General features: G+C 38.7%; 1 protein-coding gene across 1 annotated transcript in view; it reads left to right on the top strand.

Moving 5' to 3' along the window:
• The window catches only part of THRB (thyroid hormone receptor beta), a 192,464-nt gene that overhangs the window by 123,203 nt on the left and 53,425 nt on the right, over positions 1 to 15,836 (top strand). Inside the window, exon 2 of the mRNA XM_019536026.1 lies at positions 6,587 to 6,650. Coding sequence (XP_019391571.1) covers positions 6,644 to 6,650 — 7 coding nt within the window. The 5' untranslated portion in view covers positions 6,587 to 6,643. The remainder of the gene's footprint in view (positions 1 to 6,586; positions 6,651 to 15,836) is intronic.

The raw sequence follows: 15,836 nt of genomic DNA, 5'->3' as shown, positions 1-15,836 counted from the left end.
CCCCCAGGACCTCACCACCGCCCCATCCCACAAGCCGCTCCAGATGCTGCCAGTTTGATCAGGGTTTGCTGCTTCCAGGAGCTGAGCAAGTATGTATTGGTGGGGGGAGGGGTGGGAGGGATATAGTTTTTCTGGAGGGTCAGGGACTAAAAATAGCCCCTGATTTTCCCCACCCCCCAGTCCCGTCATGGACCTATCTGAGCCCCCCTAATCCCACTAGACCCTCCCAGACCCCAGCAACCCTTGCAGATGCCGATTTGCCTCCTGATTCCTCTTGTGGATTCCTCCTGCCCCCTGCCATCCTTTCTGCTGACACTGCCTGCACCCCTGATCCCTCCCAAGGATCCTGCCGGCCCCCTCATTGCCCTGTGGATGCTGCCTACATCTCTAATCCCACTGATCGCTACTGCAGATGCTGCCTGCCCCCATCCCTCCAATCCTCCAGCAGATCCCTGATCTCCCCCAAGTCTGCTTGTTCCCCCGTCTGCCAACCTCCCTTCCCACTAGCCCCTCCTATCCCAATTTATCTTAGACCAGGTGGCCATTTTTTTAGTCCAGTCTAACCTCCCTTAACCCCCTGAACATCTACACTTAGCCATTGAAGAAAATGGCAAAAACCCCATCGTGACTAATATTTGATCTTTAACATAGAATTCACTGACAGAGCATTCTCTTTTCCTTTCTTTTTGTTAAGTAAACATATAGACAATTTTAGGATTGGTAGGCAGTTATTTACGGGAAGAACAAATTGCAAAACTTATTTGTATTTAAATGTGCCTGCTTGTCATTTTAATCATCACACCACAGTTAAATTCTAGCAAAAGACTTATTGCTGAGATTCATCAATCCCTTGATGTGGCAGAATGGGCCAGATTCTGACTACAAGGGAAGCAGGAACAGTCCTGATCTGTATGAGTTTCCTGTTTAATCTGTTGTCTGGCTGCATGTAAAATGCCTCAAAGTCCCACAAGATGTCAGTAGAAAGAGAATAATGTTTCCTTTGCAGGCTCTGTTTGTACAGTATTAGTTTGCGTATGGCAAAAGTGATCTTTTTATCCACCTGAGGATTTAGGAAGAACTGTTGTTTCTAGAAAAAGTTTAGATGTGCTTTCTGGTAGCCTGGGGCAAGAGGCAGAGGAGAAGGAAAGAAGGGATGCAAACTTGTCAAAGTATCCTGCTGGAAGGTTATTTTAACCTTTTGTCTCATTAAACTTTCACCCAATCATCTTTCTTTTCATGCTCAATATTATAATTAAAAACAGTTGGGTTCATTATAATATTTTGATATTTTGGTGAAGTCATTCTAACCCTTGGAATAATACTTTATTTTCAAGGATTATTGATTATGTTAGAATAACTAAGGCATAAAAATGAGGGAAAAAAATAAGAGCAAGTAAGATGGTTGTATGCAAATCTGTTACTCAGAGTCCCAAACTTGCACTAGAAAAATCCTGCATTTGACTGGTAAATTTCTAATAATATCAAGAAAATAAATAATAAGCAGCTGTGAATTACAAGGCTATGATTTCATTTAAGGGTTGTGGCAATGTCATCGATCAGGACAATAAAACTGAAGTTAACTCCTGATTAAACGTGGCAGTTCCTTATTTTGTGTTCCCTGTGGAACCAACATCCGAATCCATACCCTGTCTCCCACTCACTTTCTGCATCTCTTCCAATCATCTTTCAGGCTCCTTTCTTCTTTCCACTAAGGACTGTCTTCTGCTAGCTCTCTGTCCCCAGAGTACACACCTCTTGCGTTAATAGATCTTTTTTCCTGACTGGCACTGATTTCCCCTGTCATCTGTATAGGTCCATCTCAGTCTAGTTCATAGTTTGCAGTGGGGTCTGACATTAGTGGTGCACTAGAGGGAGCTAAAGGATAACCTGATACCAGGCAAATCATAATAAAGGGTTCCAGCTACATAATTAATTAAGGGGAGGGAATGTGGACAGGTGGAAGTAATAAATATTCCACCTCTTATTTCATACAACTCCATGCTGAAACTTTAACCTTACAAGTTTGTGAGTGGAATAAAGCTTTTGTTGTTCTAGACTGAAATGCCATTCACATTGATTGGAAACACTAACCTGGCGTTCTCGCAATGTAGCTGTCTCGTTACCAGTATTTGCTCCTCCAGTGACATCGCATGAATAAATATTGTTACCTAACTCCCACAGTAGCCCTGGCTGTGGAGCATTTTTGTTCCCTACCACTGAAGGGGGATTCCGCACCAGACTCCTTCCATAATTCAGGACTCGAACCCATGATATATATGACATGTAAAGTAGGTAGCCAGCAGTGCATCTGCTTGGTTGGAATAAAAACTGCAAACGGCTATGCCACACCTTGAGCAGTGGTAAGTTGTGTTCCCTTAGGCTCATCCTAGCATTCCCTGCACAAAGCATGGCTTATGCATTTTTTTTTCCTACCTTACCCTCCAAAATGACTTTCATATACTGCAGCAAATATGTTAAACAGATGAAACAGGAACATTATAGTAGTGAATCCTTTGATTCAGTTTTTAAAAAGGATTTTCAAGTAAAATAATACTATCAGATAGCACCGTTATTATTTACAATATATAGACACATCTTTTCTTGACGGTTGAGTTATTTGATTTAATTACCGAAGGAAATATTGCAATTTGAGTAGTCTCTCATGAGAAAAAGACATTACATAGCAACAGTATAATAAGTGGCTTGGTAAATGTGTAAAATAATGCCAGCAACTTTATCATCTGGTAAATTTGTGCATCGGCTTTTAGCTGGATATATGACTCATTATCTCTTAAAGAACAGAGGAAGTGCAACTAAAATCCAAATTAATCTAAAGCAAGTAAGTGTAGCATATGAAAAGTTTTAAAAGAAAATGTGGGAGGAAAACCCTGTTATTTTTGCTGCCTCTGCAAGATTTGCTTATGAAGTTCTGAACATGTCTTTGCATTTTTAAACTTCTACCTTCATTCACTTTCCTAACTAGTAGAATATACAAATTCTCAGGTGGATTAGTATACAGAGAGAATAATTTTTAAAATGTAGAAGTCAATTACTTAAAAATTAGAATCTCCTACAGAATTTTCTTTTCCATAGTAGTACAATATTTAGTGTGCTCGATTAGGAAGTAAAATGAAACTGTGAGGAAAATGTGTCCCAGATACATTAATTATATACAGCAGATTTGCTTTGTTCATCTGTTTTCTAGTTAGCTTGTAGTCTGTGTCCATATGAGATAGGCACTGTTGATGTCCTTATGTTCTTCTGTCAATAAAGCACTGTTTCAAAGTCAGAGATGAGAAATATTTCAAATGGGATGAACCAGTAATTAGGTGGGAACATAGACTTAATAGCACATTCAGTGAAATAATGGACAGAGATAACAACACAGACTTAAAGGAGTATAAAACCAGGAAATGTAAATAATAACAGTTTAAGCTATTAAAAAAGACTTTCTTTAATGTTACCAATTCACTCACTTTACCTATTAAATATCATTTAACTACTTGTTACCTGACAACCAAAATAAACTGATCTTGATCTCATAAGCATCTTGCATAGTCATTTCTTATTTCCAAAATTGTGGTGTGGTGAAAAATTTTCCCTCACTTCGAATTATTATTATTTTTTTTAGATTTGATCAAAAAAAATTAGATGCAGACAGAACCAGATCCAATTCAGTTATCATTAGAACAGAATAACTAAGATATTAGGTAAAGAAAGAAATTATAGCTGAAATAATTTTAAAATACTATGAAAATGGATATATTCCAAATAAATATTCAGTTGATTTTTGGATGCTGTTTTTTATTATGTTTGCCATAGTTTGTTTTAAAACATTGTATAGGCTCCAAGTGTTTCAGGATTTAATGCATAGTAATTAAATTATAATAATTTTATATAGCTATTATCAGTTTAAGTATTCTGTGATGTAAAGTGTAACTATATAGACAGATATAGATAAACACAGCTGATGAGGTACATAGAAATCACTGGGCAGGAAACAAAATTATATTGTTACAGTGGAAGTGGTCAAATCTTATATAATAAAGGGCTTAATCCATCTGTCTGTCTGTAATGCTCTTGGAAAACTTTGACTGGTTAGTGAAACAACCAGTCAGAGTATGGAGTGCTGCCATGGGGGCGTTGAGGGGAAGGAGCGGGGATGAGGCCAGCAGTGCTGGTTTCACACCCCCACTCCATCACTGCTGTCATGTCTCTGGTGTGGGTGGGGGGGTAAGGCTAGCAGTGCTTGAGGTGGCGGCAGCACAGGGTGCTGGCAGAGTGGGGTGGAGGGGACAGTGGGGCAAACTTCCACTGGTCCTGGGAGGTGGTGGTGGGTGGTGGTGCTCCATCCCCACCCACCAGTCTCCCCTCCCCCCCCAGCATTCTTGATGGGCAGTTTGCTAGTTGTTACATATAGGCTGTAATTTAAGACCTCTCATTTAAGGTGGTTTTGACTGTCCCAGATTTTGACTTGGATCAGCTCTCTACACATCAGTTTTCCAAGTTGCATTGAGACTCCTCTGCCAGTAGGTGGCCAGGGAGAGAACATAGCCTGACAGACTTGTCCTTGGAATCGACTGTAATTAAGTTTAAATGAGTAAATAACTTAGAGGTACATTGCATATTTTATCTAACATACTTCACAGGTACTTGAAGTAGTACAATGCATGTGAAAGTCTATAGGATCTCTGGACAGAAGGCTTTCTCCCAGGAGAAATGTAACATCTGTTTACAGTCCTAGTTCTATCATTCTTTTTCTATTTGTTTTGTGATGGTATTTCTTATTGGAGAAGCTGTTGCAAACAGCAGGAGAGTTTGTTTTCTGCCACTGTTTCACTTTCTAGTGACAATTCTGGGTGCAGAGTTGCTCCTGACGAGCAGGATGGTAACATTTGGGCTTGGGGTCTTGAAATAAGAGATTGCCCCTGTGCTCTGTTTTTTGATCTCTCTCTTCCAGAAGTTTTGTATATACTATCAAGTAAACAATTCACACTCAGAAAATACCAAGGCTCTGCCTGATTTCTCTTTCAATTCAGAACAGACATGCAAGGCTGCAACATTTGCAACTTCTCAGTGGAGGGGTTTCACTATTCTAAGCGCAGACATTAGTGGGGATTAGGGGTGATTAGATTGGGTTCAAAATGGCCACCCAATCTAATTTAGTTCACCCAGGTGCAGGCCTTACACTTTGATTTCCGATTATTGAGTACAAGTTTATCTAAACCTGTAACGGTACAGAAGTTCCGCATGCATAGACTGATCTAAAGGTAGTGGAACCCAGTCTGAGATAGACCTGGAACAATATACGCTGACACTTAAGTCTAGGTTACGCCAGTGAATGCAACTTCCATAGAGTTACCTGTGCAGCCCCAGGCTTGGAAAAGCCCAGCCTCAGTCTCCAGGATGCTTTTTTCCTACCTGCCCCCCTGGCACCAGGCTATTTTTAACGCCCCAGCTCCTCATCCCCCATTATGGACCAGCCAGCCCCCCTCTCACAAGCTGCTTCTGGTGCCAGATTTATTAGTGTTCACCACTGCTGGGAGCAGAGCAAGTAAGTGTTGGTGGGGGAAGGATCAGGAGGGATGGGGGGTAGGTTTACAGCAGGGATCAGGGGGCTAAAAATAGCTCTTGGTGTCCCCCCACAATCCCCTTTGTGGACCCCACATGTCTCCCAATCCCACCAAATCCTCCTGGACCCCATCACCTCCCCACGGACACTGCCTGATAGCTCCCCTGATTCCCGCCAACCTCCCCTGCTAGCTGCCTCCCATCCCGACTTACCTGAGATTGGGTGACCATTTTTAACGCAATCTAACCGTCCCAAAACCTCCCCCCAAATGTTTGCACTTAGCCAATGTGTGCATGTAGTGAGAGTGAGCAACATTTGCAGGTATAAAGCTATCCTGACCACAACTTTATAGTCCTACAGACAGTTCAGATCCCCCTACTGTTGCAGGCAACCATATAGTATAATGCTTTTCATAAAATAGAGAATAGCTTTGTGGGGAAAATGAGAACATTGTATCATGGTAGAAATCACCAGCTCTCAGACTTGGAGTTTTAGAAATTCATAAAGGTTCAAACACTTGCATGTTAAACTTTGTATGATCAGATGACTGAAGAAGAGGCCATATAACAGAAGGCAGGGGACTCTGCATTTCTGACTAATATATATAATTCATTACATCCAACAACATAAGGAAAGAATTAAAGACTTGCATGCATGCCTAAAGTGCTAAATTCTCCCATATGCAATTGATGCTCTAAAGTTGCATGTTAATGAGAGCCCGGTGGAACCTTTGCAAAGTTATCAGGGAGTAAGTCCCCTATGTGAGGATTTCATGGGATGGATGAAAACAAGTCTTCTCCTGTATCAGTGTATGCCGTGAGATGATTCCCTGCACCTGGAGACATAGCAAGGTGAGGTAAGGTCTGCAGCTCTCATTTGTTTTGTTGTGCATGGTGCAGAGTGTCTCGCGTTTGGTGTAATGAGGTACACATGGACTGTGACATCCAGCACCAGAAATATCTTACACAAGTCTATGGATGTATCACATTTGTTTTCTCTCTCTCCTCTTGGCAGGTGATATTGGTGACAAAGAAGAATGAGAATGATTACTTATCTGTAACTCCCAGCAGTATGTCAGGTACACGTATTTCATAAGAGGTCTTTTTATAAAGTATTTTGGTTTGTTTGTTTTTAAAGTATTATTTTAAGCATATATAATGATTTTAAATGGTCCTAAATTGACTGCCCTGGAGATGAAAATTCTGCTTGTAGCCCCAGTATAGGTATAAGATCTGTAACTACCCTCTCAGTGTGCCCCAAATACCATATTGGAAGGAAACACTTCACAGAGCATAAGAGTAGTTCATTCTCCATGTGCATCTCATCCTTGACTGCTTAAGTAGTCAATATGCTTAGTTTCTGTAATGTGAACATGGTCTCTAAGGACTTAACTGAAACAACCAAACTCAAGCAGTCTTCAGATAACAGCTGTTTTATCATTAGTTACCTGGGCTAACCTGAGTGTGGGGCTCTAGAAGTGAAAGACTCTGTATTAATTCCAAGTCCCCTTGATTAAATTATCCCCTTAAAGCTTAAAAACAAACAAAAAAACAAACAGAAACTGGGAATGTCCCACTTGAATTGGCATGTTAAAAAAATTGAAATCCAAGAATAAGATGCCTCCAAATATGTAACATACAGAAGTACTATTGAATGCTCATAGAATTTTTCTAAATGTTTTAGTTTAAAAAATAAATCATATTTACAGAAATAAATTGCTGGTGCTGCTGTTTGTCAATAGCATTTAACCATTTAAATGTGTGCATGTTTTATTTAAATAGCTCACATATCAGGTATACCATGCCAATTTGAGGCTACTCAGTGGTAGTCACAATAGGAAACTGAGTTCTAGTTGATGTGCTCAGGCAGTATTCTGTTTTTTCTGCCTTGAAGGTGTTCACTGTGGCTCAAGGAATACAAAGAGAGGTATTTTGTGGCTTTGCTTCCCCACCATGCACTGGGAAGTAGAAACTAGACAGCTGTATTCAAAAACATGTAGGAGTGATTACTCATGCTCTGTGCACTGGGACCTTTGGGAAACATCAGGAATCCCTGAAGCAAAATGTCTCCCTGTAGCCACAGCTTTGAAAGGTTTTTCATTCTGCAATTGATATTTTTAATTTCTTATCTTAAAAGAACTTGAAATCACCTCCACGAATAAGGATGTGGAAAGGGACATGGCTGGAAAACAACATTTTTCAAACCTTTGGTTGCATGAGTGCTAGAAAAAAAGTCCAGATGCAGACAGGAAATTGGTCTTTCATTGTTCTGTTGGGCTAAGTACAGATAGTCAAAAAGCCCCAGGCTTCACAGGTTAGTCTAAGCGGTGTAGATCGAACCAATAAACAAGTGAACAAGCATTCACTTTTGATTCTGGAAATGCAACTATATGCCTGCAGTGGCCCAGGCCATAAGCCAGAGGGTGCTATAGCATGCCTCCCTGCTCAGCTGAAGAAGACAGCTTGAGTCAAAAATAGCCACCAGCCTGCAAACGGGGGGTTCCTAGGGAGGTGCAAAGCATCCTGGGATGCTGGGGGACTGTGAGTTAACTTGAATGTGGAGGGGATCTGGGACAGAAGTTCAATAAACTGATTTAACCTAAATCAGTTCAGTCTGCTACTATATCCATCCAGGTTTATCTTAAACTGGTTTGGGCCATTTTGAAAGCAGTTTATGTGCCCTGAACTTCTGCTGTGTTACAGATTTGAACTGGTTTCAGATCATTTATACCAGTTTGTGTAATTTCTGTCCCTAGCCTACAAAATGAAAATAGAGGGCTGGATTCTGCTTTCTGGTCCTCCTTAAATTGATTACTTCCATGCTACTGAGAGCAGGCTCCCACTCAATGTGTGTTAGTGAAATGATATGTTGTGTTATATGGAATTTGTGTATATAGTCCCTTATATTTATATGGACTTGATTTTTTTAATTATTATTGTCCTTGTACTCACTGGCCAAATTCTCCCATCCTTACTGAAAACAGTTGGAGTTTTGCCTAAAAAAGATTGCAAGATTTGGCTCTTTGAAGTATAACTAAGTTAAAGTTGGTGTGAAAGTCATAATTTTCAATTATTTTCTTCTGGTGCATTTAAAATCTCAAGTTTAACAGTGTATTAGTGTGGCATTTTGCAGTGAATGTCCTTGATTGAACATGCATTTGTGTATTTGTTTACCTACCTACATGTATGTGCACATGCGCGTGCACGTGTGCGCGCACACACACACACACACACACGCTCTCTCTCTCGCTCACTCTCTCTCTTGCTCGCTCGCTCTCTCTCTATTAGGGGAAAAAAGAGGAAGAGTCTAATTTTCAAAAATGATTACCCCAATACTGAGGTCCAGTTTGAGACCTCTGTAAAGGACCTGATTTTCAGAACTGAAAAATATGAATTGCTTTATACAAATTAATAACATTTTAAAAATGCACTAAATCATGGATTAATATAGAAGTAAAAATAAAATAGAAAAATTCTGAAGTAAATGCGAATTTGCATTTGTCAGAGTACATAGTCAAAAGACATTTCATTAACCCTTAAGCATAGCCACAGGAATATCATCAGTTCTACAGAGTACCTGAAACGTTACCATTTATAGCAAGTAGATGGGATGGGATGGAAAGCTGAACCCTCATGGGTACATATGTTGCCATATTATGTGGGTCTGGTGTTCACAGTGCCAAGTCAGACGTTAATTTCAAATGTTGCCGAAAGTGAGGAGTGCTTTCAAGGGCTTGTTTCTGTAGAAATGATCAGACATTCAAATAAAAGCATAATTCCTAAATGGGAATAATTGACTATGCTATTCAGGTATGGTACAGAGTTGAGTGCTCAATTTGAGATGCATGCATCATAACACCTTCATAAAAGGGAGCTTAATATAAACCTTAAATAAATAAGAGAAAATTCTGACTGGTGCATGCACAATCTGCAATTCTCAAGTTTCAGATTCTCCAAGAATGTTAATGGCTGATTTAAAACCAAGGTTCTTTGATCATGTTAAAGACATTTCTCCTCATTTCTGGTTAGCTCCATTGCAAGTGATGTTTGAATCATAACTGAAATTTCTTCAAGGACGGGAAATAACTTTCTTTGATATGTGGATAACTAGAAAATAGGTATTTAGCCTGCTCCAAAGCATCACCTATAGCCTGACAATGGACTTGAGAATTTTTAATGCAGGACTACTATTTGCAGAAAGATATAAGCATCTTGAAAGCAGCAGCTTCTGTAGAAACTGCCTTTTCAGCCATAACGATCGTATCCATGTAGAACAGAGAACAAGCTTGGAAGGGAATATTCTCCCTTTCAGAAGAATATTGAGCTTTCACATAAACAAACATGAATGTGCAGCATGGTATCTAACAAAACATTTACTGTTTAAATACTCTAGCAAGCTGATGTTTGCAAAATCCCCACTCGGAAACAATAATATATTGACTGTGGGTTGGACACTGCTTTCATTGTAGTTAGTGGCAGAGTGCTCATGGACTCCAGGGGTATAAGATCGAGCCCTGTGTGATCACCACTCTTATAGTCTTTACCCAGACAAAATTGGGTAAAGACTTGTCTTATTATATTGTGAACTGACAGAAGAGTTCAAGTCTGAGCTAAAAATAAATAATGGCTTCAGTGTCAATGCACATTGGTTACTCTTTCATGATGAAATTCTCTTTTATTGAGGTTAACAGAATTTTTGCCATTCACTTCAGTGGGGCCAGGCTTTTTACTGTGAGTGCATGTCTTTCCATAGTATAACCAGAGATTGTGCTTTGCCTCTCAAATATTCATACAATTCTGTTATATTTTCAGTAAGTAGAATTTAATATGCAATATTTCTTGTAACAGGTCACTCATTTGGAGAAGCAAATAAATCAGCCTTTCTGAAAACAAATCTGTTTGAAAATGAGTAGCATCATTTAATTTCTAAGAGCGGGGAAGAGTAATAGGTTAAGATAAAATGTAGTCACCTTTTCTGTGTAAGCTATTTCACTGTAATGTTCATTAATCTGTAGAGGTCCGCATTAATACAGTTGAAAAATAACGTATTTTCTAGCATCGTTAGGGAAATTTATGAGAAATAATTCTTCAAATGATTTCCTAAAGGTAATTTAATTTAACCTACGTCACTGTCTGGCACAGCAAGCTTTATCCCAGTTTTGTCCAATAGACCTTGATAAAATCCCACTAACTAAAACATTTTTTTTTTTAAACTAATAGACTTCTTAAGGGACATTAAATACCTTACTGTGATAGTCTCTTAGTCCAGGATACAGCAGCCTTGTAATAAGCCTTTGGGTATTTTCACAAGGATAACAAGATTTGTGCAGTGATGGTTTTGTATGAAATGATGAATCGCTTTACAGTGGTGTTTTTTTATTAGTCGGGAAACTGTATTTTCTGATATGCAGTTAAAAAAAAAATGCATTTAGTAAGTCTTAGCTTATAAACATAGTGCTTTAGTGTTAGTCCTTTTATTCTTATTGTGCCTTACTCTATTTGATGTACTCATGAAATGTGTTGAATTAATACAACATTTCCTGAGACCAAAATTCTGTGTATCCAAAGGCGTTTTTTTTTCATATATGTTTAAATATATTATTTGTGGGACTTTCTTCTTCAGAGGAAAAAAGGTTCCTCATAAAACACTTATTTCCTCAAGGAAAACAAAGTCTTACCTCTCTATATCAGTACAGCTACTCAAGTAACACTTTATTTAATAACACTGTTATAACTCATAGACAACCACTGAAATTTCCAGGCAAAAGCACTTATGTCTTAAAACTAAAGTCCAGCTAGATTTTTGTTATGAAGAAAGCAAATGCACCTACTTTTATGACTTTGTGAAGACTGCTAACCATTCTCTCGAGTATATTTCATTTTTTTGGAACCTTGGGGTGCCTGCAGACATGTAATTATAGTGCATCAGAGCAGACTCAATTATTCAAGACTGCCAGAAGGCTAATTAGCGTGCTCCAGCCAGCCTCCTTATCTCGTGTATCAGCATCCCTGTGCTTCCAAATAGTGGTGGGGGCACTTTAAATCTCATTCAGTGAGCTTTAGTTAAAGCTCCCTTGTCGCTATTTTGAAGCATGGGGACACTTATACACAAGATGCTGCAGGCACTTTAATAACAGCAACTTTCAGAGCTGCTTTGATTAAAGTGCCTCTCCCCTCCAACTGCAGAGCATGTGTAAAAATGCTCTCGGTGCTTTCTTGTTTTTTGTTGCTCCCAGTTAGCAATCATTGCATTTTGGTCAGTTTCTAAACTCCTTTCTGATGTTGGTAGCTCAGCTTGACACTTCCTCTGCAATGGGATTTTGAAGAAAACTGTTTCCTTTTGCAGATTTGTCTTTCTGTAACATGGTTTTTTTTGACTGAAGCATGATATTAATTTCAACAGCTCTGAGCTAAGTACAGATGTTCAAAAAGCCCATGGTGGAAGAGCTCTATTGCACTTTACTTACAACGCTTTAAGTTAGAGTGCAAGCAAACTGAACAGACATTTGCTGTACGGTGGGGAGGGCTTGGATCTTGCCCATGGTAGCCACTGGGGATGTTCTTGCATGCCTCCCAGGAGGCTGCCGGAATGCCCCTCTCCCCAGCTGTGCCCCCCCCCCCTCCAGATGGCCACTGTCAGCTGCATCTGGGGGGGAAGAGACCCCGGATGCCTTCCTCCCCAACTCCCCTGGCCAAGCAGTATGATACCAATTAGTATCATAGCCACTGCATTGAAATAATGCACCCTGGGGCCAGGACAGCTGTGGAGACAGAAATCCCCCTTCCTTCACTCCCCCACAACCCCTCCACGCCCCTGGCAAGGCTGTGTGCTGGGTTGGGAATCAGAGGCTGTCACTGACTTCAGTACTTTAGTCTAATACCTCATCCATCAAGGGTTAACTTAGAGCATGTTCCGCCATTTTTAAAGCACTCTAAAGGCCACGAACATCTGCTCAGTTACAGCTTTAGAGCACTTTCTGTCTGCTTAGAGCAAGGTGTAACATCTGTACCTAGCTACATTGGTTGCTCGGCTTGCCACTTCCTCTACAATGAGATTTTGAAGCTGTTTCATTTTGAAGATTTGTCTCTCTGAAACATTGTGGGGGTTGGACGTTTTTTGGGAGTGTGATGCTAATTTTGGGAGTTCTGGGTTCTGTTCTCACCTCTCAGACTGGCAAGTTGTGACTCTTGTTCACTGTTTTGTACACATTAATTGGAGTAATTGAATTATGTTCTTGGATAAATCTTGTTTGTTAACTTCAGATAAAAAACAATTTGAAAACAGTTAATAGACTGCTTTGGTTTACATTTCCCCGCTTTCATTTTCAAACATTCACCACTATTCTTTTTTTCAAAGATGGATCTAGAAGCTCCACCTGTACTACACATTGTTCAGAGACTCAGCCACAGACTGTCGTTCAGTTACTATGGTCTTTACATGTCAGAGGCACTAAGCTGTCACTTGTTAATCTCCATATATAGACCAAGGACTTGACCAAGCCCAATTCCTATGGTCAAGTGACAACATTTTATTCGCCAAATAACATCATAATTAACACTTTCCCCCATCTCCTATTTCACCAGGAACTAGGACAAACAGTCTAACACATCTGTCTCCATGTACAGGCTGGAAACTCCACAAGTTCCTCCTTTCCTATCCACCTTCCTGATGTGAGTAAGAGAATCCACCCTTCAGTTACAGGAAACATGCGATTTCATGTCCTTTGCATGCTGTAGTCTTCTGAGCACTCCTTGCTCCAGAACAGGCAGGAATATTATTTAGTAATCATGGAGAGGAATGAAGTGATAGCTTTTGAATGTAATATGTTTTCATCTGCAGTTAATTTGAAAAAGTAATAGTTATGATGCAGTTTCAACCATGGTACATGGCTAATAGAATAAATGATAGTCACACAATAGTCTTGTGCTGATAGACAAGGAAATACATTGATTTGGCAAAAAAACAATAAAGTTTGTTGTTGAATGTCCTTAGGATCATTGTTTAATGAGTATCCTTTTTTGTGACTGTTGTAGGCTATTCAAAAGATAATTCATTGTGCTGGTGTTTTAAATTTATGGCTGTATATTTATGAATTGCTAAATAAATATTTTGCCTTGGAATTATTATTATTATTATTATTTTTATTTTACTGTGTTGATAAAGATAACATTGTATGGTTTGCTCAGCATCTTGAGAAAGCAAACATAACATTTCTTAAAATTAAAACATTTAAAATGAAAATTTTTCAAAGGATCCCAATTACAGTCTTGCCAAAGATATCTATATTTGGTTTATTTGAACAAGCAATTATTGGTTTTGGCTGTGTTTTAGTCCCTCAGAAAATTATTAAAGCTTTCCCAAGGCTTCAGTAGTTTTAGCAGTTGCCTTTTTATCAGATCAGTACTCAAGACTAAATTCTTGAACAATACTTTTACTATATAGTTATTTTAAGGCATTAGTTTTGGCAGATTTTAGAATTAAAATAGCCCAAACTAATGCATCTCCAAATAGCTATTTAGGATCAAAATTATATCTTTACACACCCATTACTGGTTTTGGAATCCATAGTCTCCATGGATTATGGCCACATGGTCTGTCCATTACTTCAATTTGAAAGTGTTGAATGTCATCTTTAACTTTCCTTCTTTTAAACTGGGTCATAGTTGCATACATATTTATCAGCATCTTGATAATAGCTGAAACTGTGGTAGCAATTTGAAAAGAAAATGGGCATCTTCCCCTGTCTGAAAGATTGGTTAATCAGTCCTGCGTTCTTCCCGAGGACTCAAAAAGCTGTTCTCTAATTGTTACCAAGGAAGCTTTTGTAGTAGAAGAATGTTACCAATTATGTAGAAATCTGCCTATACCTATTCACCTTTTTATAGGTCAGATCTGCATTCCTTTTGCAGGCTAGCCTTCAGCATCAATATTTTTACTTTTTAAATTGTTTTTCATTTTCTGTTTATGACTTCCCCATTTCAGCTTGGCACACAGATGAAGTGTAGATCTCAGAAAGAGGCTGGGCAAATGTTTTCTTTTCTGTTACAGAACATCTGAATTAAAGGAAAAATCATTGATGGAGCAGTCATGGGGGGGAAATCATGTGTAATAAACTATAAAACTATAAAATAATACATATTTATGCATTTATATTTATATGAAAGGATATTTATATGTACATGTGCTACAGAATATTTTTACTAATGCAAAAACAAATGTATGTGATATTATATAAATGCATATAATTGTAATATATGTTAAAATTATGTGTAACGTTATTTGTATTGGTGAACATAAAAAACACAGATATTATAACATACATAATATGTAATCTGTCATCATAATGTGCCTATAACAAAGCAATAGCATACCCAAAATTACAACTGGTAGAATTGTTAATGGCTTTTTTTTAAAGCTATTCATGATTTCATCACATATTTATATTGCTTTGCTTTGTTAGACTCCTAAATAGTTTGCTGCTTACATCCATGTAATAGCCCCTCTCTTCTTAAATTGGTTATTTTGTGTACCAACCAGCTGTTCAATTTAGCACCCACATACTGTTTGCTCTGGTAAGAGTAATTAGATGGTTTGTCAGCTGTTTGTTTTGTTGTTAATGGCAACATTTTTTTCTCTGTAGCACACATACATACAAACAACCATTCATGAACACATACAGAGAGATATTTTAGTTTGAATGTTCAAACCTGTGTGGCTAAAGCTAGATTCCTGAGACCATATTGAGGTTCTTAAATAAAGTGTGTTCTTTTATTTTAGATGCCTAAATAAAGTTGTGGAAAGCTAGATTACTCCCTAGCTCGAGGCATTCAGATTTGAAAATGTTGGTCTTAAACCAAAAGGATAAAAGGTATCTACTGTGTGGACATAATTAACGTAGTTAGTGTTCATTAATTCTATTATCATGGTATAATTAGTATCATAGCCACTGCATTGAAATAATGCACTTTAACAAATTGGAGGATAAGATTTTCTCTGCAATGGTTTCCCATACTAGTGGCTTCAGGAAGATTACCATGTTGAAGAATGCCATAGGAAAACTGTCCATTGTGGGAAATGAGATTGGCAATATAGTAGGTAGCATTCTTCTCTTTCTGACAGCAGTGAATCAGGGCCTCAGCACAATGTTAGCGTGGCCTGTGCAACTGGAGTGTTTATTTTTAGGTGAGACATCAAAATGAAGTTCTGAAGTTTTGGGCTAAGTAGAGGCAGTCAGAAAGCCCAAGGCTGAATCGATTCAATCTTA

This window comes from Crocodylus porosus, unplaced genomic scaffold (assembly GCF_001723895.1).
Source record: "Crocodylus porosus isolate Cpor-Errol unplaced genomic scaffold, CroPor_comp1, whole genome shotgun sequence".
NCBI classification, from domain to species: Eukaryota; Metazoa; Chordata; order Crocodylia; family Crocodylidae; genus Crocodylus; species Crocodylus porosus.
The sequence above is the reverse complement of the archived record's forward strand: the minus strand, read 5'-3'. Positions and strand labels throughout refer to the sequence as shown.